Consider the following 27,592-nt stretch of genomic DNA (forward strand, 5'->3'; position numbering starts at 1 on the left):
TACACCTCTTCCCACGTCACTTGTAAGGACGCCATCCCCTTCTCCAGTTCCTCTACCTCCACCGCATCTGTTCCCATGATGAGGCTTTCCATTCTAAGACATCAGAGATGTCCTTTTTCAGTAACTGGGGTTTACCTTCCATCACCATCAATGCTGCCCTTACCCGTATCTCCTCCACTTCCCACACATCTGCTCTCACTCCCTCTCCCCACTGACATAACAGGGACAGGGTTCCCCTTGTCATCACCTACTACCCCATGAGCCTCCGTATCCAACACATCATTCTCCACAACCTCCGACGGGATCCTACCACCAGACACATCTTCCCCTCATCCCCTCTCTCTGCTTTCCGAAGGGGCCGCTCTCTCTGCAACTCCCTTGTTCACTCGTCCCTCTCCACCGATAACCCCCCTGGCACTTATGCCTGCAATCACACCAAGTGCTACACCTGTCCCTACACCTCCTCCCTCACCAGCATTCAGGGTCCCAAACAATCCTTCCAGGTGAGGCGGTGCTTCACCTGTGAGTCCGAGGGTGTCACTTATTGCAACCGGTGCTCCCGGTGCGGCCTTCTGTACATTGCTGAGACCTGACGCAGACTGGGTGACCGCTTTGTCGAGCACCTTCGGTCCGTCTGCCACAACAGCCAGGACCGCCTGGTGGCCACCCACTTCAATTCCACATCCCATTCCCATACTGACGTGTATCTCCATGGCCTCCTCTACTGCCACGTTGAGGCCAGGCGCAGGATGGAGGAACATCACCTCATATTCTGCCTTGGGAGTCTCCTACATGATGGCCTTAACATCGATTTCTCTAACTTCTGGAAACCCCCCCCCCCCCCCCACACTCCTTTGTCTTCCCTTATTCCTGTGGCCCCCTTCCCCTGCCTTGATGACCTGCCCATCTCCTCTCCTCCCCTCCTCTATCCTTTATTCCATGGTCCACTGCCCTCTCCTACTGGATTCCTCCTCCTTCAGCCCTTGGCCTCTTCTACCTATCACCTCTCAACTTATTACATCTTCTCCCCCTCCCCCACCCACTACCTTCCCCCTCTCACTTGGACTCGCCTATCACCTGCCAGCATGTACTCCTCCCCCTCCCCCCACCTTCTTATTCTGGCTTCTGCCCTCTTCCTTTCCAGTCCTGATAAAGGGTCTTGGCCCGAAAAGTTGACTGTTTATTTCCCTTCATGGATGCTGCCTGACCTGCTGAGTTCCTCCAGCACTTTTCATGTATTGCTTCAGATTCCAGTATCTGCAGAATTTCTTGTGTCTAGCTCGTTATTCTTTTATTTGCACTATTCATGTACTTCTGTAATTTATAGTAATTTTATGTCTTTACATTGTACTGCTGCTGCAAAACAACAAATTTCACGTCATATAAGTCAGTGATAGTAAACCTGATTCTGATCCTTCACTACTTTCTATAGTTCAGTAATTGAGATAAGTCATTCATATGGATGGTATCACCACTTGCACAACATATGGTGGGGGAAACAAATTTCCTGCAGGATGAATCATGTCAGAAAGTGCCTAATCCAAATTATCTTGGGTGGGGTTTTGTCAAGAAATTGGTGCAAATGCTTCAAATCAGCCACAAAACACTTTGTTTACATGATCATTCATAATAATAACAAACATAAGTGGGTCCAGTTTCAAGACAATCAGATTACACGGACTTCAATTTGAATTGTAAATTCAGACCAGTAAATTGTGAGGTTAGCTAGAAGGCATTTTGTGTACGTGGCCTTTCTGATGATTCACTATCCAACAACCCAATAGAAATGCTTTCTGAGTGAGTTGAGTCCTTAGTGAAGGGGCATAGTAACAGATAATGTGAAACAGAATGTGCAAGTGTGACAAATAAATAGACAAGAAAATAGAAGAAAATGTTAATTTTTAATATATCTTGTCACACCTTGATTGCATAAAATATTAAATATCAAGTTGTTTTGGGATCAGTGGTATCAGACCTGTATCTGTTTTATAGGTGTATTGGACAGCAAATACAACCCAACTAGTTCTAGGTCTCATCTAGGTCTAAATTGAGATAAAATGCTCCCTTTTCAATTAGCTGTACAAAACCAATGGATTATTCACAGTGAGAATTTCATTCTGTGACTCCACCCAAATACTCAGCATAGAGTAAACAAGCTCTAGACAGTGTGGCTATGGCTTCTTCACTGCACTGACAGGAATTATCCTCTCGCCAACTAATGAAGGCTACACTTGTCCACTCCTTCCTTACTCCTTCCAATGGCGATATAGAGACTGAATTTGGGATTCTGGAGATTCTCTTATTTATCCCCCTTCTCCCAAATCCTTCCTACTTGCTGCAAGGTTATTGTTTCCTTGACATGGATATTCACTATATTGGCCTTCAACAGATTTAGTTGAGGATAATATTTGAAGTCATGATTTTGGCAAAAGCTTTCAGTGGGATATCGATTCTGATTTTCAAGTACTTTTTATTTTATTTTTCTACCTTTTCTAATACTACTGCATCATTATCATCCCTTCCTTTACTCTGGTAAGCTTCCTCTTCATGTTGCTAATCCTGTTGGGAACCCACCATACATTATAAATGATCCTTGGCACATTGGATTGGTCAGAAAGTTGTGTCAGAAGAAGGTGAAGGTCCCACCAGGACAGAAATCTGACTCAAAAAGTATGTTTGTGGTCCACAAGTTCACCATTAAATACTTTAATAAGACTTTATTGATGTAAAGTCAGATTTTTCTACATTTTTCATTAGTCTGTTTTACTTCCTTTCTATTGGATAATATTATAACATCAGATTAGTCGGTAGACTATTCAAAGTTTCCACAGATATTATGCATATTTTTACATGCATGTCAGTTTAAATTAAAATTTGTGAAGACATGAACAACATGTGGTAATCCATTGAACAAAATTATTCACTGACTCAGTGACTTACTGATACATTGTAAAGAACAGGCTAATATCATGATGTCTTTAATTATGTAGATATCAGTTGGTAATTACATGGTATTTAGATGGTATAGGAGAAAACTAAAATTAGGCCTAATATTATGGGATACCATTATTTAAGAAGGGCAGCAAAGACAAGCCAGGGTGCTGAGCCTGACATCAGTGGTGGGTGATTTACTGGAGGGGATTCTGAGGGAAATGATCTACCAACATTTGGATAGACAAGGACTGATTAGGGATAGTCAGCACAGCTTTGTGCATGGGAAATTGTGTCTCACAAATCTTTAGAGCTGTGTGAAGAAATAACCAAGATTGATGAGGGCAGGGCAGTGGATATTGTCTAAATGGACTTTAGCAAGGCCTTTGACAAGGTCCTGCATAGAAGGCTAGTCTGGAAGGTTAGATTGCATGGGATCCATGGAGAGTTAGCTAACTGGATACATAATTGGCTCGATGGTAGGAAGCAAAGAGTGATGGTGGAAGGTTGTTTCCTGGACTGGAGGCCCGTGACTGGTGGTGTGCCACATGGATCATTGCTGGGCCTATTGTTGTTTGTCATTTATATAAAAAGATTTGAATGAGAATGTGCAAGGCATGGTTAATAAGTTTGCAGGTGACGCTAAAATAGGTGGTGTCATAGACAGGTTATCAAAAATTATAATGGGATCTTGATCAGCTAGGTAAGTGGGCTGAATAATGACAAATGGCTTTCAATCCAGAGAAGTGCGAGGTGTACCTTTTTTGGGAAGTCAAACCAGGGTAGGACTTTCACAGTAAATGGTAGGGCCCTGGGGAGTGTTGTAGAACAGAGGGATCTAGGAGTACAAGTACATAGCTTCCTGAAAGTGGCATCACAGGGTGGTAAAGAAGGCATTTGGCATGCTGGCCTTCATCAGTAAGGACATTGGGTATAGGAGTTGGGATGTTACTTTGCAGTTTTACAAGACATTGGTGAGGCTGCACCTGGAGTATTGTGTACAGTTTTGGTTACCCTGTTATGGGAAAGACATCATTAAGCTGGAAAGCGTACAAAGAGGATTTACGAGAATGCTGCCAGGACTGGAGAGGTTGGGCAGTCTAAGAGTTTATTACTTGGAATGTAAGAGAATGAAGGGTGACCTTATAGAGGTGTATGAAATCATGAGGGGCGTAGAGAGGGTGAATGCACACAGTCTTTTTCCCAGGGAAAAGGAATCAAACATAGAGGATACAGATTTAAGGTGAGAGGGGAAAGATTTAAAAGGGACCTGAGGGGCTACTACTTCACGCAGAGGGTGGTGCACGTGTGAAATGAGCTGCCAGAGGAAGAGGTTGAGGCAGGTACTTTAACAACATTTAAAAGAGAATTAGACATGGATAGGAAAGTTTTAGAGTGATATGGGCCAAACATGGGCAAATGGGACTAGCTTAGGTGGACATCTTAGTCAGCATGGACGAGTTAGGCCTGGGGGCCTGTTTCCATACTGTATTACCCTATGACTCTATGACATTATTTGTTGAATACATGCACTGAACATAGATGCAATTAGGAATTCAGAGAAATTGTACATAGCTACATATTGGAGAATATAGATTTAAATTGGTAAGTAACCTGAGAAATTGGATTAATATGAACAGCAGTGAATATTGCTCACAAGAATTGTGTTCTCTTATCCTGTTCACAGCCTGTGGTGGGATGTTTCACATGCAGTCCGGCACATTCAGTAGTCCTAACTATCCTGAAAACTATCCATCCAATGGAGAATGCATCTGGTATATCATCAGCTCCCCTGGCAATCGTGTCCAAATCTCCTTCATGTAATTAAGATTTACATAATTCTTTTAACTATATCTGACACTATTACATAAGGGAAGGCTTTTGTTTGATTTAAAATTTATTTACTGTATCACTCTGTCACTTGGGTTTACTTGGCATTATTCAATAACTAATCAGGTGAATGTATTGTTGATTTTGTTTATACTTCACAGAAATTTTGATATTGCATATAGCATAAACTGCTCCTTGGATTACCTTGAAATTCGAGAAGGGAATGCTACTGGACAGCTGATTGGACGCTTCTGTGGCTCTACTTTACCTGCAAATTGTACATCAGTCATTGGACATACCTTGTGGGTAAAATTTGTCTCTGGTCCATCATCTCATCATCTCGGATTCAGGGCCATTTTTTTCCCATTGTAAGTAGTGGATTCAGGATTCAGGATTCAGTATTTAAGTTGTAAAAAAATTCACAAACTTTGAAACATTTTCAAATCTGATGCATGCATTGCTCTTGTTATGTGTACCAACATTGTAACTCTGATCTCCTCCAATATTTCTGGTGAAATTGCTGCATCTATAAATTCAAAACTTTGTGTTTTATTATACAGATTTCATGCTACCAGTTGTGGAACGTTATTATTCACTGACATTTACTTGTCTTTTTTGCTTAGTAATTTAAATCTTTGTTTTTGAAGTCAGCAAAACCAACACACTTCAATGATGACAACCTGATCAATTATTTCCCGATATCTGTGTTCACTGAAAAGCAATCTCTATTCCTTTTTCCTACAGGTTGTTGTAAGGTGAAGTATTGTTAAGACAAATATTTTTAGCTAGTGGCAGGAGCAAGCGCAATAATTTAAATTTGATCATTTTTGGAGTGACTCATTAACACATTTTATTTATTTATAAAGAAGGAATTTAAAGCATGATATAGTCCATTTATTAAGTAAGATTTCTTTGAAATATAAATGCAGATTTGGATTAGTATAATCCAAATATTAGATTAATATCAAATGAAAAATATGATGGATTAGTCTCCGTTGGCTTGGAAGAATGCTGCTTCACAACACTCGAGAGGCAAAGCAGTCCATTTATTTGACACCTAATTGACCACACTAAACATTCATTCACCACACCACCAATATACAATGGCTGCAATATGTACCATCTATAAAATGAGCGACTGTTACTCATAGAATCATCGAGTCATACAACATGGAAACAGACCATTCAGCCTGCCATGTCCATGCTGACCACTGTACAGCCATCCAAACTCATCCCATCTTCCAGCACTTGGCCTGTAGCCTTCTATGACTAAGCAATTTAAGTTCTCATCAGAGGCTTCTTAGATGCTGTCAGTGACTCAGCTTCCAACCCTCTCTCTGACAGTGCATTTCAGGTACTCGCCACTCTCTTAGTGAAAAAGGTCCCCCTCAGATCCCCTCTAAATCTCTTACTCCTTACCTTAAATCTATGTCCTCAACATTTATTCACCTCAGATAAGGGGAAAGGTTTCCTGCAGTCAACCCAATCCCTCAGTCTTGTCCCCTCATAACCTCCTCCTGCCCAGGGTAAACAATCCTTGCCTCTCCAGTCTCTCCTCATAGCAGGTAGCTGGGTGACCATCAGGAGAGAGAAAGGGAATAGGCAGTTAGTGGCCATTCCACTCAATAACAAGTATATCATTTTAGATACTGTTGGGCGGGGCGGAAACCCACCAGGGGAAAGCCACAGTGGTCAGGTCTCAGGCACTGAGTCTGGCTCTTTGGCTCAGAAGGGAAGGGGGGAGAAGAGGCAAGTGGTAGTGATAGGGGATTCATTGGTTAGGGGAGCAGACAGTACGAGAACAAGACTGTCGGATGGTATGTTGCCTCCCAGGTGCCAGGGTCTGAGATGTCTCGGATCGAGCCCATAGCAATCTCAAGGGCGAGGGTGAGCAGCCAGAGGTCATGGTACACAATGGTACCAAATGACATAGGCAGGAAAAGTGACGAAGTCCTGCAAAGTGAATTCAGGGAGTTAGGTACTAAGCTAATAGACAGGACCTCCAGGGTGGTGATCTCCGGATTGCTACCCGTGCCACATGCTGATGAGGCAAGAAGTAGGAAGATAGTGCAGTTTAACACATGGCTAAGCAGATGATGCAGGAGGGAGGGCTTCAGATTTTTAGATCATTGGACTCTCTTCCAAGGCAGGTGGGATCTGTACAAATGGGACGGTTTGCACCTGAACTGGAGGGGGACCAATATCCTTGCGGGAAGCTTTGCTACTGCTACTCAGGGGAGGTTTAAACTCGAGTTGCAGGGGGTTGGGAACCACAGTGGCAGGACAGCAAGTGGAGGGGCTGTGGGGAAAGTAGATGTTAAGACTACAAGCAAAGATAGAAACCGGAAGATTGAGCGTGGTGGGACTAATGTTCTGATTTACATCTATTTCAATGCAAGGAGTACTGTAGGTAAGGCAGATGAACTTAGACTGTGGATCGGCACGTGGAATTATGATGTTGTAGCCATTAGCAAGACTTGGTTGCAGGAGGGGCAAGACTGGCAGCTCAATGTTCCGGGCTTCCGATGTTTTAGACATGATAGAGGGGAGGTATTAAAGGGGGAGGGGTGGCATTACTCATCAGGGAAAATGTCACGGTAGTGCTCAGAGAGGACATACTGGAGGGCTCGACTACCAAGGCAATTTGGGTGGAACTGAGGAATAAAAAAGGGACAACCACGTTAATGGGACTATAGTATAGACCTCTAAATAGTCAGCGGAATTCATATTTACAGATAGATAGCAGACAGTTGCAGGAAATACAAAATTGTGATAGTAGGTGATTTTAACTTTCCACATATTGACTGGGACTCCCATACTGTAAAAGGACTGGATGGGATCGAGTTTGTCAAATGTGTTCAGGAAAGTTTCCTTCATCAATATGTAGAAGTCCCAGCTGGAGAGAGCGCCATACTGGATCTCCTCTTAGGGAATGAGACAGGGCAGGTGACAGCATTGAGTGTAGGGGAACGCTTTGGATCTAGTGATCATAATTCCATTAGTTTCAAGATAATTATGGAAAAGGGCAGGACTGGTCCTAGGTTAAGATTATAAACTGGAGGAAGGCCAATTTTGATGGCATCAGAAGGGATCTGGCAGGCATGGACTGGGATAGGTTTTTTTCCAGCAGAGATGCTTGGCAAGTGGGAGTCTTTCAAGAGTGAAATATTGGGAGTACAGTATCTGTGTGTTCCTGTTAGAATAAAAGGCACGGCCAACAGGTTTAGGGAACCTTGGTTATTGAGGGATATTGCGGCCCTGGTAAAGAAAAGAAGGAGGTGCATATCAGGTATAGGTAGTCAGGGTTAAATGAGGCTCTCGAGGAGTATAAGAAATGCAAGAGAACACAAGGGAGAAATCAGGAGGGCTAAAAGAAGTTGCTCTGGCCGACAAGGTGAAAGAGAATCCCAAGGATTTCTAAAGCTATATTAAGAGCAAAAGGATAGCAAGGGACAAAATTGGTCTTCTTGAAGGTCAGCGTGGTCATCTATGAATGGAGCTGAAAGAGATGGGGGAGATTTTAAATAGATTTTTACATCGGTGTTTAGTGGGGAGATGGACACAGAGTCTATAAAACTGAGGCAAAAGAGTAGTGAGGTCCTGGACTGTATCCGGATTATGGAAGACGAGGTGCTTGCTGCCTTGAGGTAAATTAAGGTGGATAAATCCTCAGGGCCTGACGAGATGTCCCTTGGACCTTGTGGGAGGCTAGTGCAGAAACTGCAGGAGCCCTGGCAGAGATATCTAAAATGTCCTTAGCCACGGGTGAGATGCCGAAGGACGGGAGGATAGCAAATGTTGCTCTGTTGTTTAAGAAAGGCTCTAAGAATAAGCAAGGAAATTATAGGCTGGTGAGCCTGAAGTTAGTCGTGGTAAGTTATTGGAAGGTATTCTGAGGGACAGAATATATAAATATTTGGATAGACAGAGCCTGATTAGGGATAGTCAACGTGGCTGTGTGCATGGCAGGTCATGTCTAACCAATCTAATAGAGTTTTTTGAGGAGGTTACCAGGAAGGTTGAGGAAGGGAAGGTGGTGGACTTTGTCTTCGTGGACTTTAGCAAGGCCTTTGACAAAGTCCCGCATGGGAGGTTGGTCCAGAAGGTTAAGTCGCTTGGCATTCAGGATGAAGTAGTCAATTGGATTCAACATTGGCTTAGTGGGAGAAGCCAGAGAGTGGTAGTAGATGGTTGTCTCTCTGATTGGAAGCCTGTGACTAGTGGTGTGCCACAGGGATCGGTGCTGGGTCAGTTGTTGTTTGTCATCTATATTAATGATTTAGGTGATAATGTGGGAAACTGGATCATCAAATTTCCGGATGACACTAACATTGGGGGCATAGTGGACAGCAAGGAAGGCTGTCAAAGCTTGCAAAGTGATCTGGACCAGCTGGGAAAATGGGCTGAAAAATGGCAGATGGAATTTAATGCAGACAAGTGTGAGGTGATGCACTTTGGGAGGACAAACCAGGGTAACACTTACACAGTGAATGCTTGGGTACTGAAGTGTGCGTTGGAACAAAGGGACCTGGGAATACAGATCCATACTTCCTTGAAAGTGGCATCGCAAATAGATAGGGTCATATTGAGAGCTTTTGGCACATTGGCCTTCATAAATCAGGGCATTGAGTACAGGAGTTAGGATATTATGTTGAAGTTGTACAAGGCATTGGTGAGGCCAAATTTAGAGTATTGTGTGCAGTTCTGGTCACCTACCTACAGGAAAGATATCAATAAGCTTGAAATAATGCAGAGAAAATTTACAGGGATGTTGCTAGGACTTGAGGACCTGAGTTACAGGGATAGGTTGAATAGGTTAGGACTTTATTTCCTGGAGCGAAGGAGAATGAGGGGAGATCTTATAGAAGTATACAAAATTATGAGGGGTATAGATAGGGTGAATGTATACAGGCTTTTTCCCCTCGGGTTGGGTGAGACTAGAGCTAGAGGTCATCGGTTTAAGATGAGAGGTGAAATATTTAAGGGGAATCTTAGGGGGAACTTCTTCACTCAGAGGGTGGTGCGAGTGTGGAATGAGCTGCTAGTGGAAAGGGTGGATGTGGGTTCAATTGTAACATTTGAGAGAAGTTTGGATAGGTACATGAATGAGAGAGGTATGGAGGACTATGGTCCAGATGCAGGTAGATGGGACGAGGCAGAAAACCAGGCAAGCATGGACTAGATGGGCTGAAGGGCCTGTTTTTTGTGCTGTAGTGTTCATGATTAATTGAAATGCTCCATCCTACAACATCCTGGTGAATATCCTCTGCACCTCTCTCGTGCTATCACATCCTTCCTACAGTGTGGTGACTAGAATATGCCAGTACTCCAGCTGAGGTCTGACCAATGTTTTATAAAGTTGCAGCATAACCTCCCTGTTCTTGTATTCGATGCCCCAACTAATGAAGGCCAGTTTCCCATCAGCCTTTTTAACTACGTTATCGTCCTGTGCTGCCCCCATCAAGGGTCATCGAACTTGCATGTCAAGGTCCCTCTGTTCCTCAATGCTCTCTAGGACTTTACAATTCCTGGTGTGAGTTCTGGCCTCATTAGTACTCCAAAAAGGCATCACCTCACATTTATCAAGATTAAACTCCACCTGCCATCTGTCAGCCCAATTCACCAACACATCAATATTATCCAGTGGCTAATACTACCCTCCACATTGTCAATAACTCCAGCAATCTTCATGTCATTTGCAAAGTTACTGATTGTACCTCCTATATCCACATCCAAGTCATTCACGTACATTACCAACAGTAAGGGTTCCAGCATCACTAGTCAGAAGAATCCAATCACAAAAACAACCCTCTATCATTGCCCTTTATCTTCTATTGCTAATCAACTATGTATCCAATTTGCCAACTTGGCCTGGACCCCAAGGGCCTTAACTATTTAACCTTTTGAACTAGTCTCTCGTGTAGGACCTTGTCATCCACTCATCCAGACTACTCCAAAAGCACCAACCAAACTTGTGACATCTACCATCAAGAGGACAAGGACTTCAACCACATGGGAGCTCCACCACTTGAAGCTTCCCTTCAAGTCACGTGCTGCCTTGATTTGGAAATACATAGTTGGTCCTTCACCTTTGCTGGGTCTAAATACTGGCAGCCCCTATCCAACAGCATTGTGGGAGTACCTTCACTAGAAAGACTGCAGAAATTCAAGAAAGTGGCTCATCAACATCTTCTTAAGAGCAATTAAGAACGGGCAATAAATTCTGGTCTTGCTACCTAAGTCCAGATCATGAAAGATGAATAAATAAATCAGGATTCTATCATAAATCTAGGTGTGGCACAACCTGATAATCTAAATATTGGTTTATTGACTTCTCATGGATTTTACATTTGGACTTTTTTACTGTTCAGTCATGAGATGTGGGAGCATCTGAAAAGGCCAAAGTCTATTGCAAACACATGAAAAAGATTATTTGTTTAATGGCAAGTTGCAGATATTAACATACTTGTCCTTCATCTTAATTTAAAATACATTTATTTCAGTGTATGGCAATGAGATTGTGGGCATCCAAGGGCAAATTACGTCTCCATTATGGCCACTACATTACCCACACAATGTCAACTACCACTGGACAATTACTGCTCCAGCATTCTATATCATCCATGCCAGAATCCAAGAGCTGGATATCGATGCACTTCATAGATGCAGATATGATAAGTTAATGGTAAGTAATCTTTCTACCTCAGCAACATGCAAGTTTGCACTATAGGGTTTTGACAATCAGCTTAATTTTTGTTTTACAGAATTTTTTGAAAACCACAGTGCAGCTTTAAAACATTCAGCAAATCATTCTGTTACTTTTTCAAAGTGAACACGCCAGTGTTTTACCACTTATGCTCCAACATCCAGCTACATAGCAGTTGATACATCATGTTGATGGACTTGAATATTTATCTTGTAAATCAATTACATTTTCAGTAGAAATTACAAACTCAGTGCTATAATAGATTAGAAATCTGTTGGATTTGAAATTTTATGGTATTTCCAACAGCAATTTTAATATACCATTGGAGTAGTACTAAGTTAAAACATCAGTCTGCAACTTTGATTATGCCTGAAAGTAGATACGATATCTTTATTAGTCACATGTACATCAAAACACTCAATAAAATGCATCTTTTGTGTTGAGCGTTCTGGAGGTAGCCCACAAGCGTCGCCACGCATCCGGCGCCAATATAGCATGCCCACAACTTCCTAACCCGTACATCTTTGGAATGTGGGAGGAAACCGGAGCACCCGGAGCACGCAGACATGGGGAGAACATACAAACTCCTTACAGGCAGCAGCCGGAATTGAACCTGGGTCTCTGGTGCTGTAATAGCGTTACGCTAACCACTACACTACCGTGTCAGTAGACAGAGCCTGATTAAGATTTTGGTGTATAGGCAGCACCACCTACAATATCATTGGGTCCATACCCGCTGGGAGTTGGGGAAGGAGAGAACAGGAGATGCAGAGTCCCTGATACAACTTTGGAGAAATCTAGTGCCTCTTAAAAGGGCCAGGCAATCTAACTGCAGTCAATGAAAAAACTCTCAGAATAGAAGAATTGAAGACAACGGAGAAGAATCGTGGTTGGAGTGTAGAGATTAAGTAGGCTATTCCTCTTAGAATTTAGAAGAATGAGATGCAACATTGAAATCTACAAAATTCTTAGAGAAATTAAAAAGAAAGATGCAGGGAGGATGCTTCTTCTAACTGAAGAGTTTAGAACAAAGAGTCATGGTCTCATATTAGAGGGTACACCATTTAGTTCTAAAATCTGAAAAATTAGTTGACTCAAAGGGTAGTGAATCTTTGAAGTACTCTACCACAGAAGACTGTGGAGGTTCTGGTATTGATACCTTCAAAACTGAGATTGATGAATTTTATGGATATTAGAGAAATCAAGGAATTTGAGGACACAAGAGACTGCAGATGCTGGAATCTGGAGCAACAAACAACATGCTGGAGACAAGGAATTATCAATGTTTTTGGTAGAGTCCTGATGCAGGTTTTCAACCCAAAATGTCGACAATTCCTTTCCCCTCGTAGATGCTGCTTGACCCTCTGAGTTCCTCCAGCGATGGTTTGTTGCTCTAGGAATTTGGGGATGGGCAGAAAAGTGGAGTAAAGGTAAAAGACCTGCCATAATCTTGCTGAATGATGAAGAAGCCCCAGAGGGCTGAATGGCCTACTTTTGCTTCTGTTTCTTATATTCTAGTATGGTGCTAATTCGAAGATTTTTGAATTTTGTGCAACAGTCCAGACCAATTTTACCTGCCTTACATCTATGATATAATGTCCAGAATGTGTTGTTAACAGTCCAGCTTTGTTTGCCACACAACCTGTTGTTTTATTTCTTATCAATATTTGCTGACTTCATGTAAAGGCTGCAAATTATAATTGAAGATAAGATAAGATATCTTTATTAGTCACATGTACATCAAAATACACAGTGAAATGCATCTTTTTGTGTGGAATGTTCTGGGGGCAGCCTGCAGATGTTGCCACGCTTCCAGCACCAACATAGCACGCCCACAACTTCCTAACCCATACGTCTTTGGAAGGTGGGAGGAAACTGGAGCACCCGGAGGAAACCCATGCAGACACAAGGAATATGCAAAACCCAGAAAAGTAATATTTAGAAGCTTATAAAATCATCTAGTATTGAGCTTCCACCTGACTGAAAGGCTTCTTGGGTGGTTAAGCTCTTATAAAAATTAATTTTACCACAGAAATGATGCACCAAAAGCCTTTTCAGCAATGAATTCCAGACCCCTTCCACTACTTATTAGAACTTAGATTCTCTCAATTTTTCTCTAATTCTTAGATTAAATCTAAAAATAAAAGATCAAAACACAATGAAATGTATGAGAGGCACACAGTCTAAGGTATCAAAGAGATAGGGTTTAGGAAAAGAGAAACAGAGAGCTTCACAAAGAAAGAAGAAGAGATAGCGAGAGAAAGCAGTGTTTAAAAGTATGTGTGTGTGAAATTCAAAGTTGATTTTATTGTCATATGCACAAGTACGTATATGCACAGGTGCAATGAAAACTTGCAGCAACACCATAGGCACATAGTGGACTAAATTGAAGACTAGAATGTAAAATTCAAACAAAGGTAGAGAACGGGGAATTGTGAACAACTAATATAGTAGATACAGCCACAAAAAGAAAGGTGCATAGGAAATCTATGGGAAATCAACAAATGCAATAGGGGATTAACAAATGGTATTTGTTGTGTTAACAGATGATTGATTAATAATTTGTATTTTCTGGTTCTGGTTCTAGTTCTATGATGGTCCTAATATTCATGCACGTATTATTGGAACATTCTGTGGCTCTGAACTGCCTCCAGCTGTGTCCTCCACTGGAAGCACCCTAACAGTTCAGTTTATCAGTGACTCAACTATAAGTGGAAAAGGTTTCCTAATTGAATGGTTTGCAGTGAAATATATTGCTGACCCAACGGCAACACCAACTCTCCAACCAGGTATGTGGTCTAAAAAGAAGGAATGACAAGCATTCCCAGAGGGAACAAAAAATGGAAGTCACAGGCAAGGCTGGAAATTTGTACTGGGGCTTGGTTGATTGAGAATTTTCATCTGTTGGAAACATGCCACTGAATTCAGAAGAGTTAAGGCTGTGGAAAAAGGCAGGAACTCCCATGTTTATTGGTCATGATTGTTCTAATGTCAAGCTCCCCAAAAGAAAAGATGATGTGTTGTACATGTATGCTTAGGGACAAATGTGCATTCACATTGGAATATGGACTTAGAACCTGTTATCATGCCTCAATAAGAACATTGCTTATTCATTACTACCAAACCTTTATAAAGACGAGGGTTCAGCTCTAATAAAATAAGTAACCATATTGGTGATGCAGATGCTACACTATTAGCTTGTCGGAGCTAATAATTCCCTGCTGTGGTGCCTAATATGGAATAGATGCCCCTGTTGCTACTTAAATCAAAACATAATCTGTGCCTGCACTCCAGGGTAAGTTTACATATTCCTCTAATCATTTCCCAGTGCACCAGTGCTCAATGCACAAGGACATGGCTTTAAAGTAACGGGTGGGAGGTTCAAGAGAGATATCAGAGGGAGGTTTTTCACCCAGAACGTGGTTGGTGCATGGAATGCACTGCCTGGGGTAGTGGTAGAGGCAGGTACACTGGTCAAGTTCAAGAGATTGTTAGGTAAGCATACGGAGGAATTTAAAATAGGGGGATATGTGGGAGGAAGGGGTTAGATAGTCTTAGGCGAGGTTCAAAGGTCAGCACAACATGGTGGGCCGAAGGGCCTGTATTGTGCTGTATTGTTCTATGGTTCTATAGTTCTATGGTTCTCCATACCAGATCATCCAATCTTGCAGGGAGCTTGCCAACAGGATGATTAAACTCGACAAACATAGGAGTTTCCTCTCCTAAGGCACAGGTACTACAGAGAGAGGTGAATGATTCTGGCACTTATTTTGCCACATTTCCCGCAGGGGGCAGGGTCAAGGATTTTTGAGTTTTCTATTTTATATTGAAGAACGATTTGTAACTGAAGAGTCATCATATCTAAAGTCAGAACATAAAATTATCTTCTTCATTTAGCATCTTCTGTTTAGTCTATAAGGTTGATGGAAAATCCAAGCCTCAGATTATTCACAAATATAACCAATGCAATTACTTAATTTGAACTAGACATTAGTTTATATCCCATACTGGTTGATGAGCAATTTAAATTCAGTTAACTGAATGGAAATTTAAAAAAAGCTAAATTTTGTAAGGATGACATTCAAACTGCAAAATTGTTTTAAAATCTTACCTGGTTTACAAATGTTGCAGCAAACCACCCAATTAAAGCAAACAGCTACATTGTGGCACTGTCAACATCCTGTAAATAAATTTGGGAACAAGATTTGCAGATGTTAATTTCTGAGGAAGCTTGGAATGAAATCTTCAAGTTGGTTAATACTTCGTCATTATGTGCCCGTCATTCTCTCCTTCAATTTAAAGTGGTCCATAGAGCTCACTTGTCTAAAGATAAACTATCCTGTTTTTATTCCAATATATCTCCTTACTGTGACAAATGTAATAACGGAGTGACTTAATTCACATGTTCTGGACGTGTCAGAGTCTTAAAAAATATTGGACAGAGGTCTTTCATACTTTTTCTGTACTTTTTAAAATAAATTTTAAACTTAATCCTTTGACTGCACTATTTGGGATTGTTGGAGACAAGGATATAACTTTGAAGGCTTCTGATTTATACAATCTGGCTTTTATTTCTCTTATAGCCAGGAGAGCTGCATTGCTTAAATGGAAGGAAGTTAATCTGCCTACTCATGCTCAATGGTTATGGGATGTTATGTCATACCTGAATCTAGAGAAGATTCACTGTTCAGTTTTTGAATCTAACTTAGACTTACAAACCTTGTGGGGACCTTTTTTGAATTATTTTCAAAATCTCTGATTTGGTGACTAAAACGCAGATATTGGCCAACACGGTTACGTTTTTAAGGGTTCTTCCTTGTGGTTTTTTTTCCATCTAACAGCTTCGGTTTTTGGTAGTGGGAGTAGATTTTTTTATAATAAAATATTTCAATTTTTTTTCCTTTATTAACTAACTATTATATGTGATTATTAATTTAGAGTATTGTGATCTTAAGTATGATTTAACACAACGTATTTAGTAGTATTTTTACTCTCTTTTGATGCATGTACTCCGTATTTTTTTTCATGGATTTAATAAAAATATTGTAAAGAAAAAAAAATGGTAATATGAAACAGTATTTCTTAGCCAATGTAACTACGTATATATTACCTAGAAGATAATATAGTTATTTTGGCTGATTCTGTCTACTGGTCAAGCAGGACTTTGCCAGAATTGCAGCAAAACTTAGTTGGATAAAGAGATGAAGCATAAGATTCTAGAATATCATTGTGGGGACAGAGTCTCTCCCTGCTCCTATAAGCTCAATAAATGAGAGGAAGTTGAGAGTTTCTGTGTCTTGCCACCAGTACAGATTCTCTTGAGCATCTATCATTTATTTATCAAATGAAGGTTGTTAGTATAATTGATACAACTAGTTTGTGGAAGTTACTTATTCAGACTATGTACTGCGGATAGAAAAAAGTAAGAAAAAAGTTAACTTTGTTGCATATTGAGTTCAAGAGGCACTGAAAGTGAGATAGTTTGTATGTTTTTTTTAAAAGCTCAATGAAAATTAATTGCAATTTAGGTAGCTCTTTCAGTCTGCTGGAATATTGATTTGTTTTATTGACGAATGGACAGCCGAACCTTCATTTTCTTACAGGTTCATGTGGTGGAGTTGTTGTGACTGGGGACCACCCGACCTTCCTTTTCTCTCCAGGATGGCCCAATAATTATGGAGCACATTTAGACTGTGCTTGGATCATTTGGGCACCACAGAACACAGTGGAACTCAACATTTTGGCTCTAGATATTGAATCAGATATGCTTTGTCATTATGATAAGCTGGTCATCAGAGATGGTAATAATTATTTCTCATATTTTATCTTATGAAATTTTACCACATTGAAAATTGAAATTGTAAATGGATTTCATCTATTTTTGATGCACTAAACATGTGCTGTGTAAATCACTGATGTGATCCTGTGCAAAGAAAACACAATTGGCTAGAAGTGCATTAAAAAATAGTGCGATGTTGGTTTAAACCCTGACCCATGGACTCAAACAGGGCCTACGCATTTTTTGACAAAACCAACAAGAAAAGCTCCCCGATGCAATGCGCTTGTTGCACTGATGTTTGGGAAGGACACCACATCTTAAAGTACAGTGGTCAGCTATTAGAGCCACTGCCTCATAGTGCCAGAGACCTGGGTTCAATCCTGACCTTGGGTGCTGTGTCCCTGTGACCTTGCGGGTTTCCTCCAGGTGCTCCAGTTTTCTTGCACGCTCCAAAGACATGCAGGATGAAAGGTCATGGTGAATTGCCCCTAGTGTGTAGGTGAGTGGTAGAGTCTGGAGGAAGCTGATGAGAATGCAGGGAGAATAAGAAGATCACTGTAGGATTGGTGAAAACGTGGTTTATGGCCAGTGCACACTCGGTGAGCCAAAGGGCCTGTTTCTATACCGTATCTCTCTATGACTAAAGTTTATTTGTGCATGTGTGGCTCAAGGCAACAGACTGCATGGAAGTGAAAGGCCATGCAGTCACTGGGCATGCACCCATCCCCACTCCGCTCCACCGCTGATCATGACAAACACAATCCTAAGCATCAGATGGTAGCAAAACTGACGGTCTTCCCTCCCCCCCCCCCCCCCAGCAGCTGACCATGACAATGATCCATTCATCAGCAAATGCCCAGACTATTTCCATCCCCACCAACCTCTTCCTTGTGACCCATGACCTATCTTCACTATTGCTAAGTGACTGGAGGCCAAGCCTTTGAGCAGGTTTAATGAGCAGACCTATTCTATTACACCCAGCACCTCGGGCCTTGTGTGCAACAAAATTTTACTTTGGTATCATCTCAAAAACACTTTTGTTGGCCTGTCACAGGCTACAGGCTTAATTGCCTTTCCAGGTGCCAAGGAATATCTGGGCCTGGGTTTCTTGAACCAACTATTGTTAAGGTTAAGTTCATATTCTGATGGTGAAATAAATCCTGATTAGTATTAAAGCTGATTGATCATCATTTGCTACTGTAATGTTTTCTGCCAATTGTGGAACTGGAATTGGTTTATTATTGTCACTTGTACCGAGGTACAGCGAAAAACTTGTCTTGTATGCCGTTCATACAGATCAATTCATTACACAGTTCATCGAGGTAGTACAAGGTAAAACAGTACAGAATGCAGAATAAAGTGTCACAGCTACAGAGAAAGTGCAGTGCAGATAGACAATAAGGTGCAAGGTCATAACGTGGTAGTTTATGAGGTCAAGAGTCCATTTTATCATACTAAGGAACCATTCAATAGTCTTACAACAACGGGATAGAAGCTGTCCTTGAGCCTGGTGGTACATGCTTTCAGGCTTTTGTATCTCCTGCCTGATGGGAGAGGGGAGAAGAGAGAATCTCCAGGGTGGGTGGGGTCTTTGATTATGCTGGCTGCTTTACCAAGGCAGCAAGAAGTAAAAACAAAGTCCATGGAGGGGAGGCTGGTTTCCATGCTGTGCTGAGCTGTGTCCACAAGTCTTTGCAGTTTCTTGCAGTCACAGGCAGAGCAGTTGCCATACCAAGCTGTGATGCATCCCTTTTATCTCATTTTGCACCTCATCTCAATTTTCACTCTGTTGCTCTTCTTATTTTCATGATGTAATTAGAATTATTTAAGGGCCAGCCAAGTCCATGTCCAGAAACATTCTGCAAAATTTTCTGACCTACATAATTAATTCATTTATAACTTTTTAAGATATTTGCGAATGTATGTAGACTAATATGATGATCTATGACTGAAAACAAAATTGAAAGATATGTTTTCTGCTGACTTTTATATTTGCTTTCCATTATTTTGTTCAATTTATTACATTGAATAGCTCACTGATAACTTCATAGACAGGTTAATTAATTGTACTTAGTTACCTACATGATTTTGAGACTTTGGAAATGGCACCAAGATATGCAGTATTGCTGTGAATGACATGTTTGAAATTGTGATGTTGCAAATGTACTTCTTAACAAGAATTATAGATTTTTTTTTGCCTTGAGGTGACAATAACCGCTCTCCAATACTTGCCACTTTGTGTGGCACAGAGTTACCTGGAACCCTTCGATCAACTGGTGAAACAATGTTTCTTCGATTCACATCTGATGAAGATACTAGTGGTGGTGGTTTCAATGCTTCTTATCATAAAAGTATGTTGCATCTTTCAATACATTTTATTTCCTTGAATACTTTTCATTTAAACTATTTTCAATAAATTACAAATGTCATTTTATTGAAAATGAGCCAATGCCAGTTGTACAGGAATAAAAATAGAAAATGTGCCTCGAGACACAGAGTTATAGCTTCAGGTTGATAACCTATTATATCAACAATATTAATAATAATAAAGAGAAGACAAAGTAATTGACACAATTGTGATTAAATGTCAACAGGCTTGGAACTTTAACACCTATGAAATGGGAGAAGTAAGAAATTGCATTGTATTATAATTTTATAGTAAAACTAGTGGCGTCTAGTGGCATCACAGGTAGACGGTGTTAAAAAAGCCTTTTCGCATCCTGGCATTCATAAATAAAAGTACTGAGTATAGGAGTTGGGATGTTATGGTGAGGTTGTATAAGACATTGGTGAGGCCAAATTTGGAGTACTGTGTGCAGTTCTGGTCACCTAACTTTAGGAAGGATATCAGTAAGATTGAGAGAGTGCAGGAGAGATTTACTAGTATGTTGCCGGGTCTTCAGGAGTTGAGTTACAGGGAAAGATTGAACAGGTTAGGACTTTATTCCTTGGAGCGTAGAAGAATGAGGGGAGATTTGATAGAGGTTTACAAAATTATAAGAGGTATAGACAGAATTAATGCGAGTAGGCTCTTTCCACCTAGATTAGGAGAGATAAGTACGAGAGGACATGGCTTTAGGGTGAAAGGGGAAAGGTTTAGGGGGAACATTAGGGGGAACTACTTCACTCAAAGAGTGGTGGGAGTGTGGAACGGGCTGCCATCTGATATGGTAACTGCGGGCTCACTCTTAAGTTTTAAGAATAAATTAGATAGATACATGGACAGGAGAGGTCTGGAGGGTTATGGACTGGGTGCAGGTAAATGGGACTAGCGGAATAATGTTTCGTCACAGACTAGAAGGGCTGAATGGCCTGTTTTCTGTGCTGTAGTGTTTTATGGTTCTAACTACAATGTAATATTAAGATTTTTTTAACTCATAAACTGGACCTTGGATGTGAGAATACAATAAGCAACCAGTACTCCAGCATGTAGCGCTAATGACCAAAGTGAAATTTCTTCCATTTTATCTATAAATCTTTTTGTGCGCATAAGTTGAAACTGTGGTAATAAAATAAGATGTTACATTTTGGATGGCTGTTCAGTCATTTGGTTAATTTGTATCTTGTGTAATATCTAAGGTTGGCAATGTATTCAGTTTTTAAAAGAACTGTATGAGGACGTGGCAATAGCAAACTTCCTGTATGAATGCTCAGGGTGTTTATACTTCACTGTTTTATGCATTACTTCATGGAGGAACTAAATTGTCTGAAAGAAATAGATTAATATCTACACACGGATTGCCATCTTGTGCATGCCACAATTTAAAATTTCTGCCTTTAGTATGCTTAAGTTCATTTTCTGTTAATTGTGTAATTTGGCAGAATCTTTATTGGAACCTACGTCAGTGGTTAGACATACTACTGTTCTTTTTTATATTTGGAAATAGTAGTTATTGTAATGTTATACATGGCAAAGGTGTATCCCTCAAGCAGTGCTTAATTTTAAATTATTTTTTAATATGTTTGTACGTGTATTCTGTTAAGAATCTGATACTTTTACTCCATTCAGCTTGTGGTGGCCATCTTACTGCTGACCATGGTGTTATTACTTCACCCAACTATCCTCACGCATACACTCCAAACCTGAATTGCACCTGGCGTGTTGATGTCACCAGCGGGTTCATTATTGCTATCCATTTCAATCAGCCCTTCCAGATTCAAGGTTTTGGTGCAAACTGCACAAACGGTGATTATTTAGAAGTAAGTAAATGTTGCCCTTTGCAACAGTACAAATTTAATGAAAACTAAGTATTTGAGTTTACTTTTAAAAATGATTAATGAACCTGAATCTTAAAGCACCATCGTGTTCTCTGGATATTGCAAAACACTTCACAACCAATAAATTAATTTTAAAGTATTATTACTGTTGTAACATAGACAAACACAGCAGTCAGTTAGCAGTTAGCAAGATCTCACAAACAGTAAGCGATCAGAAAATGTGTTTTAGTATTTTTTTTATTGAAGTTAATATTGGCCATAACAAGTGGAGAACTGCGCTTTAAGTGGTGCTGCAAAAAATATTTTGTATCCACCCGGAAAGTCAGACTAGGCCTAAGTTTAGTGTTTACTGGAAAGATGACATCTCTAACATTACCTCAGTGGTTCTTTGAACTGTCAGCCTGGATTACATGATAAGTCTCTGGAGAGGCTTTTGGAAGTTGAAATATGGCAGAAAAAAAAAGAAAATAAAAAAAAAGTATCTTTCAGTTCAACATTACAACAAATTAATAAGAAAAAAATCTGACACCAGTAGTTCTATTTGTCCTTTAAAACATCTGTTGCAGTATCTTTAGCTTTTAGATTTAGCTTGATTTTGCTGCTACAGGAAGTTAGGAAATTGTTCTCTGCTGAGGACACCAAGCCAAGGATGAATTCTGTAGATGTGAAAGTGCATGATTATTCTATTGTTCTCCTTTGTTAGCTTTAGGAATCAGGATATTTAGACTATATTCAGTGCTTTCCTTCAAGATGTTGAAGTGGTTCATCGGGCTGTACATAGGCTGTGAACAAAGCATGCTTTTATGTCTCAATGGAGGAATATTTCCTCTGAACAGCGTAAGTTTTTGAAGAATGGTTTTACAATTCACTATGGCTAATGCACAGAGGAAATCCTCCACCAAACAAAGAGCTTATTTTCCTCTGGCACAAAGCAAGAAGAGAAAAGCAGAGACCCATTACACCAGGCTTCTGCATCATTTACATTGGTTGAAATTTCTCAGAAACCCACAAGAGGTTATGTTCCAAGTAAGCACAATTATATAAGTGAGCTTAAGTTGTACTTCATACTTCAGTTGCCTCAGATACCCAGGACAGGTGCTCATTAGAAAAAACAGGTGTTAAGCTTTGCACTTGAAACCACTCCTTTCTCAAAGCAATGTCACTGAAGGGCAAAGCACAGAAGAGAGAGAGCAACTGGCATGATTTTTAAAGATACATTTAAGGGGAAGAGAGGAAAGCCTGTGAGAAAGAAGGGAATAGGGTTTATTAGAGTTAGATGAAGAAGGATAGAAGAAGGTTTCAAGGAACCTTAAATACACGCATAGCCTATTTATCTTCATCATTTAAAACACTTGAAGCCTGGAACCTTTAACTTTGTTGATCTTTTTTCCAGTGTAATTTGACAGGAGTCAGTGAAATCAGAACAAGCATAAAATCAGAACAAAAACTCCCCTTTGCCATGCAGCTTGTTGTTGTGTGTTCTCTGGCTTCGTCTTCCAATAAGATCCTAGCACATCAGCATGGCCGAATGCAGCACAGGACTTTCAGAATCACTTTGACAATCCATGAGTGTCTGTGCCCCAGCATTACAAGCTCATGTACAAGAAAATAAACTTGGAAATGACACCAACATTAGAGTGAATCACAACATGAAGTGCCTGGTGAATTTTTCTGATGAGGTGGATTTTCACAGGAAATGGGTACACATAAGTCAAAATTTGCACAGAGTACTTTTCTTTGCATAAGTAGTATGCTGCAGGAATTGGTGCTGGGTCCTTTGTTGTTTGTCATCTATATTAATGATTTGGATGAGAATGTAGATGCCATAAATAGTAAGTTTGCAGATGAAACCAGAATTGGTGGTATAATAGACAGTGAAGAATGTTGTCTAAAATTACAACTGGGAAATAAATCAACTGGGAAAGTGGGCAATGGAATAGCAAGTGAAATTTAACTTGGACAACTGTGAAGTGATACATTTTGGGAAGTTAAACCAGGGCAGGACTGACACAGTGAATGGCAGAGCCCTGGGGAGTGTTGTTGAACAGAGACACCTTGGGGTACAAGTACAAAGTTCCTTGAAAATGGGAGCACAGGTAGACAGAGTGATAAGGATGGCATATGGATGTTTGCCTTCATGAGCTGAGGCATTGAGTATAAGAGCAGGAGCGTCATGTTACAGTTATTCAAAACATTCGCTCAGTTGCATTAGGAGTATTATGTTCAGTTCTGATCACCACACTATAGGGAGGACATGTTAAGCGAGAGAACATGCAAAAGTGATTCACAGGGATGTTGCCTGGATTGGAGGGCCTGAGTTATAGGGAGAGATTTGATAGGCTTGGTCTGTTTTCCCTGGAGCAAAGGAGGCTGAGAGGTGACTGGATAGAATTATATAAAATTTTGCGAGGCATAGATAGGATTGATAGCCAGTCTGTTTCCATGGTATGGGTGGCTGAAGCTAGAGGGCATAGGTTTAAGTTAAGAGGAAGGAGGTTTAAGGGGGATGTGAGTGGTAATTTTTTTCCCACAAATAGTAGTTGGTATCTGCAGTGAGCTGCCAGAGGAGGTGGTGGAGGTAGGAACAATAAGAACATCTACAAGGCATCTGGACAAGTCCTTAATTGAGCAGGACATAGAGGGATATGGAATTAACGCATGCAAGTAAATAGGCATGATGGTTGGTATAGATAAGTCAAAGGGCCTGCTTCTATGCTGTACAACTCCATATCTCCATGACAACTTGCAAAAAAAAATCAGATACAAATGGGTCCAGTTTCTAGACAAGTAATTTTCTTTAGGTAGCTGATTTCTCCCTGGATTGCTGGGCTGCTTGAGCCAAGTTAGCCCTTCAGGCTCAGTGGGCAGGCTTCCCAGCAAAGAGGCAGCTGCAGCCAGCCACAGTGGACTGAAGATGCTGTTACTGGCTTAGGACGATACTGGCACTGAGAACCTGGAATTCCACAGAGTTACTTGTACTTCTGGTACAAGTGCTGGTGTCAGGTGGAAGGTCTTCCCCAAGCATAGATTACACCCAATATAAATTGAGTTTGTGCAATAGCTTAAACTAATTTAAAAATAATTACTTTAGAAGATGACCCCATCTTCAGTGTAGGCCATGCTCCCAGATCAAATTAATTGCTAATCACCCTATTTTCAAACCTTTGAGAAGGATCTCAAATTTAATACTTTTTAGACAAAGGGAGATTCAGAAGCCTGTTTTAAATTTTCTGAGTACAGTAAAAGTTCTGTTCTCCAGGTTGTGTCAGATTTGACAGATGCCATTGAATTAAATAAGCCAGTTGGTCAGGGGTCGGTCCAGCCTCTCCTCTTGCTGCTGCACCTCTGTTGGCCTAGTTGCACTTTTCGTGCTGTCTCTCTGTAGATCTGGCCGTTACCTTGGTTCTGCATCTCCGTTTGCCTGGCTGCTCCCTGGCACTTTCCTGGGTTTGGCACAGTGATCCTCCTTTGTCGGCCCAGATGCTCCATTAGTGTTACCCCTCCATCAGTCCAGCCACTCCCAGTGAAGTACTAGATATTAGATATTAATAGCCAAATAACAAAGCTTTTATTCTGTAACTTTTGTATATGGTTTGTTATGATTACTTAAACTGCCTCTGATATGTAGGCGTGCATGCAAATAGAAGAAGAGCACTGTGGCCAATTAGCCCACCCACCTGCCTGTTAAACACCACTTGCTGCACCTGTGGCAGAGTATGTGCATTCCACAATGTATTCAGAACCCACAGAGTTGACCTTGAGGACCTGCTTGAGTAGATTCACACGTGGACCAGATGCTCTTATAAAAAAAAGTTTATTTTTTGTAATAAACTCATTTTCAGCAGTATGCCTCACAGGTGGATAGAGCAGTTAAGAAGGCATATGGGATGTTAGCTTTCATGAGTCGTGGGATTGAGTTTAAGAGCCGCAAAGTGATGATGCAGCTTTACAAAAGTCTAGTTAGACCACACTTAGAGTACTGTGTTCAGTTCTGGTTGCCGCATTATAGGAAGGATGTGGAGGCGTTGGAGAGGGTGCAGAGGAGATTTACCAGGATGCTGCCTGGATTAGAGCATATGGAATATGAGGAAAGGCTTAAGGTGCTAGGGCTTTATTCACTGGAAAGGAGAAGGATGAGAGGAGACATGATAGAGGTATATAAGATATTGAGAGGAATAGATAGAGTAGACAGCCAGCGCCTCCTTCCCAGGGCACCAATGCTTAAGACGAGAGGGCATGGCTTTAAGGTTATGGGTGGGAGGTTCAGGGGAGATGTCAGAGGGAGGTTTTTCACCCAGAGAGTGGTTGGTGCATGGAATGCACTGCCTGGGGTGGTGGTGGAGGCAGATACATTGGACAAGTTCAAGAGTTTGTTGGATAGGCATATGGAGGAATGTGAGATAGAGGGATATGCAAGAGGAAAGGGTTAGATAGTGTGAGGGTGGTTTGATGGATGGCACAACATGGTGGGCCGAAGGGCCTGTTTTGTGCTGTATGGTTCTATGGTTCTAGTATTAATCAAGTTGGATTTTTCAAAAAAAAAGTGATTCTTTAAAAAGAAAAGCATTTTTTAAATTGTTCTATTGCAACAATTCATTGCAGAATTCATGTCCATCAATACACACGTGAGTTTGAGCTGAACCTTGGAAAAAAATCTCAAAATTTGTAGAGATTTTGATAGCACTTCATCAACTATGCCCAAAATGGAAACTCTATCCTCTGAACTATCATATTGTCTCATGCCATAGTTAAAATTTTGCATGTAAATTTACAATCAATTTCAATCTGTAATGCAGGAAGTACATGTTCTGGGGCCTTTTCCATAAGGTGAGTTAATGAATAGCAGAGATTTTGTTAAATAATTGCAAAAGATCAAGGAAACTCCAACATAACAAAAATTGGCTGGAGCCAATTGAATTTCCTTAATCTGTTGCAATGATCATTAGCATTAGGCTACCAGTTTTCAGGAAAGTCTGAATCATCATTACTTTGTCTGCTAAAATATTAACCACTTCACTGCTTACATATTAAATTGAAAAAGAGAATCTTTTAATTAATATTTTAATTGTCACATGTTCCCATTTAACTGTATTATTCAGCTCATTTTTATCCACTGAAGAGCTGAATATTATGGATCAGATGAATATTTGTCTTAAGTCTCAGTCTTTGCCGAGTTATTTGATCCCTTCAGGTGGTCATAAATGACATATATTTGGCCTTGGTGCATCTGGATGGGATCGGATAACTCGGCAAAGACTGGGGCTGAAGACAAATGACCATCTGATCTATATTAAGGAAAAGGAGACAGAGATATTGCTAATGATTTCTGTCCCACAGCTCATAGAAGGAGAGTGCATTTGATTGTGGAATACTTCCCTGTGGTTCAGTAGTCTGGCAGTGCTCTTAAGGGCACACAGTGGCACAACTGGTGGAGCTGCAGTGACCAGGGTTCTACCATGACATCTGATGCTGTCTGTGTGGAGTCTGCACGTTCTCTTGTGACTATGTGGGTTTTGCACTGGGTGCTCCAAGTTCATCCCACATCACAAAACATGCAGTTTGGTAGGTTAACTGGCCCTTAAATCATCCTTAGTGTGCAGGTGAGTGGAAGAATGGGGAGAAATGATGGGAATATGGGAAGAATATAATAGGATTAGTGTAGGATTAATAAAAATGGGTCACTGCAGCCTCAGTGGGCTGAAGGGTTAATTTCTGTGCTGTATGATGCTATAAACACTATAACTCTAAAGCTTGCATATGGTCCATATTCACTTGCTCAACTTATTAGAAGGTGAGGAGTTCCTGTCAACGATACACCATAAAGAGTCAAAGCCTTTTTGACAATGATGGAGAAAATGTTATGTTGCCTTTTAATGATGCAGATTAGAATCAGAGGTAACTTATTAAGGACTGTTAAAGTATAAAACAATTAGTAAATTATGTAATATCAGAAGCCACGTGCTGAATGATCCAATTAAAACTGATTACAATATTTCAATTCATGAAAAGATTTATAATTGAATAGTTGATGTCAATGTTGTTCAGTGAAGCATCAAGGTATTTGATGAAATTGCACTGGCATTTCATGAAAGAGTTATTGTCTATTGGTCTAAAAGACTGAATGCTTG

At 40.6% G+C, this 27,592-nt stretch overlaps 1 protein-coding gene across 1 annotated transcript in view; it reads left to right on the forward strand.

Moving 5' to 3' along the window:
- cubn (cubilin (intrinsic factor-cobalamin receptor)) overlaps positions 1-27,592 on the forward strand; it is a 264,528-nt gene that overhangs the window by 111,482 nt on the left and 125,454 nt on the right. The window contains 8 exon segments of the mRNA XM_052016186.1: positions 4,619-4,751; positions 4,923-5,118; positions 5,120-5,129; positions 11,265-11,446; positions 14,055-14,256; positions 17,071-17,268; positions 19,451-19,597; positions 21,256-21,446. Of these exon segments, the coding sequence (XP_051872146.1) occupies positions 4,619-4,751; positions 4,923-5,118; positions 5,120-5,129; positions 11,265-11,446; positions 14,055-14,256; positions 17,071-17,268; positions 19,451-19,597; positions 21,256-21,446 (1,259 nt within the window).

This window comes from Pristis pectinata, chromosome 5 (genome assembly GCF_009764475.1).
Source record: "Pristis pectinata isolate sPriPec2 chromosome 5, sPriPec2.1.pri, whole genome shotgun sequence".
NCBI classification, from domain to species: domain Eukaryota; kingdom Metazoa; phylum Chordata; class Chondrichthyes; order Rhinopristiformes; family Pristidae; genus Pristis; species Pristis pectinata.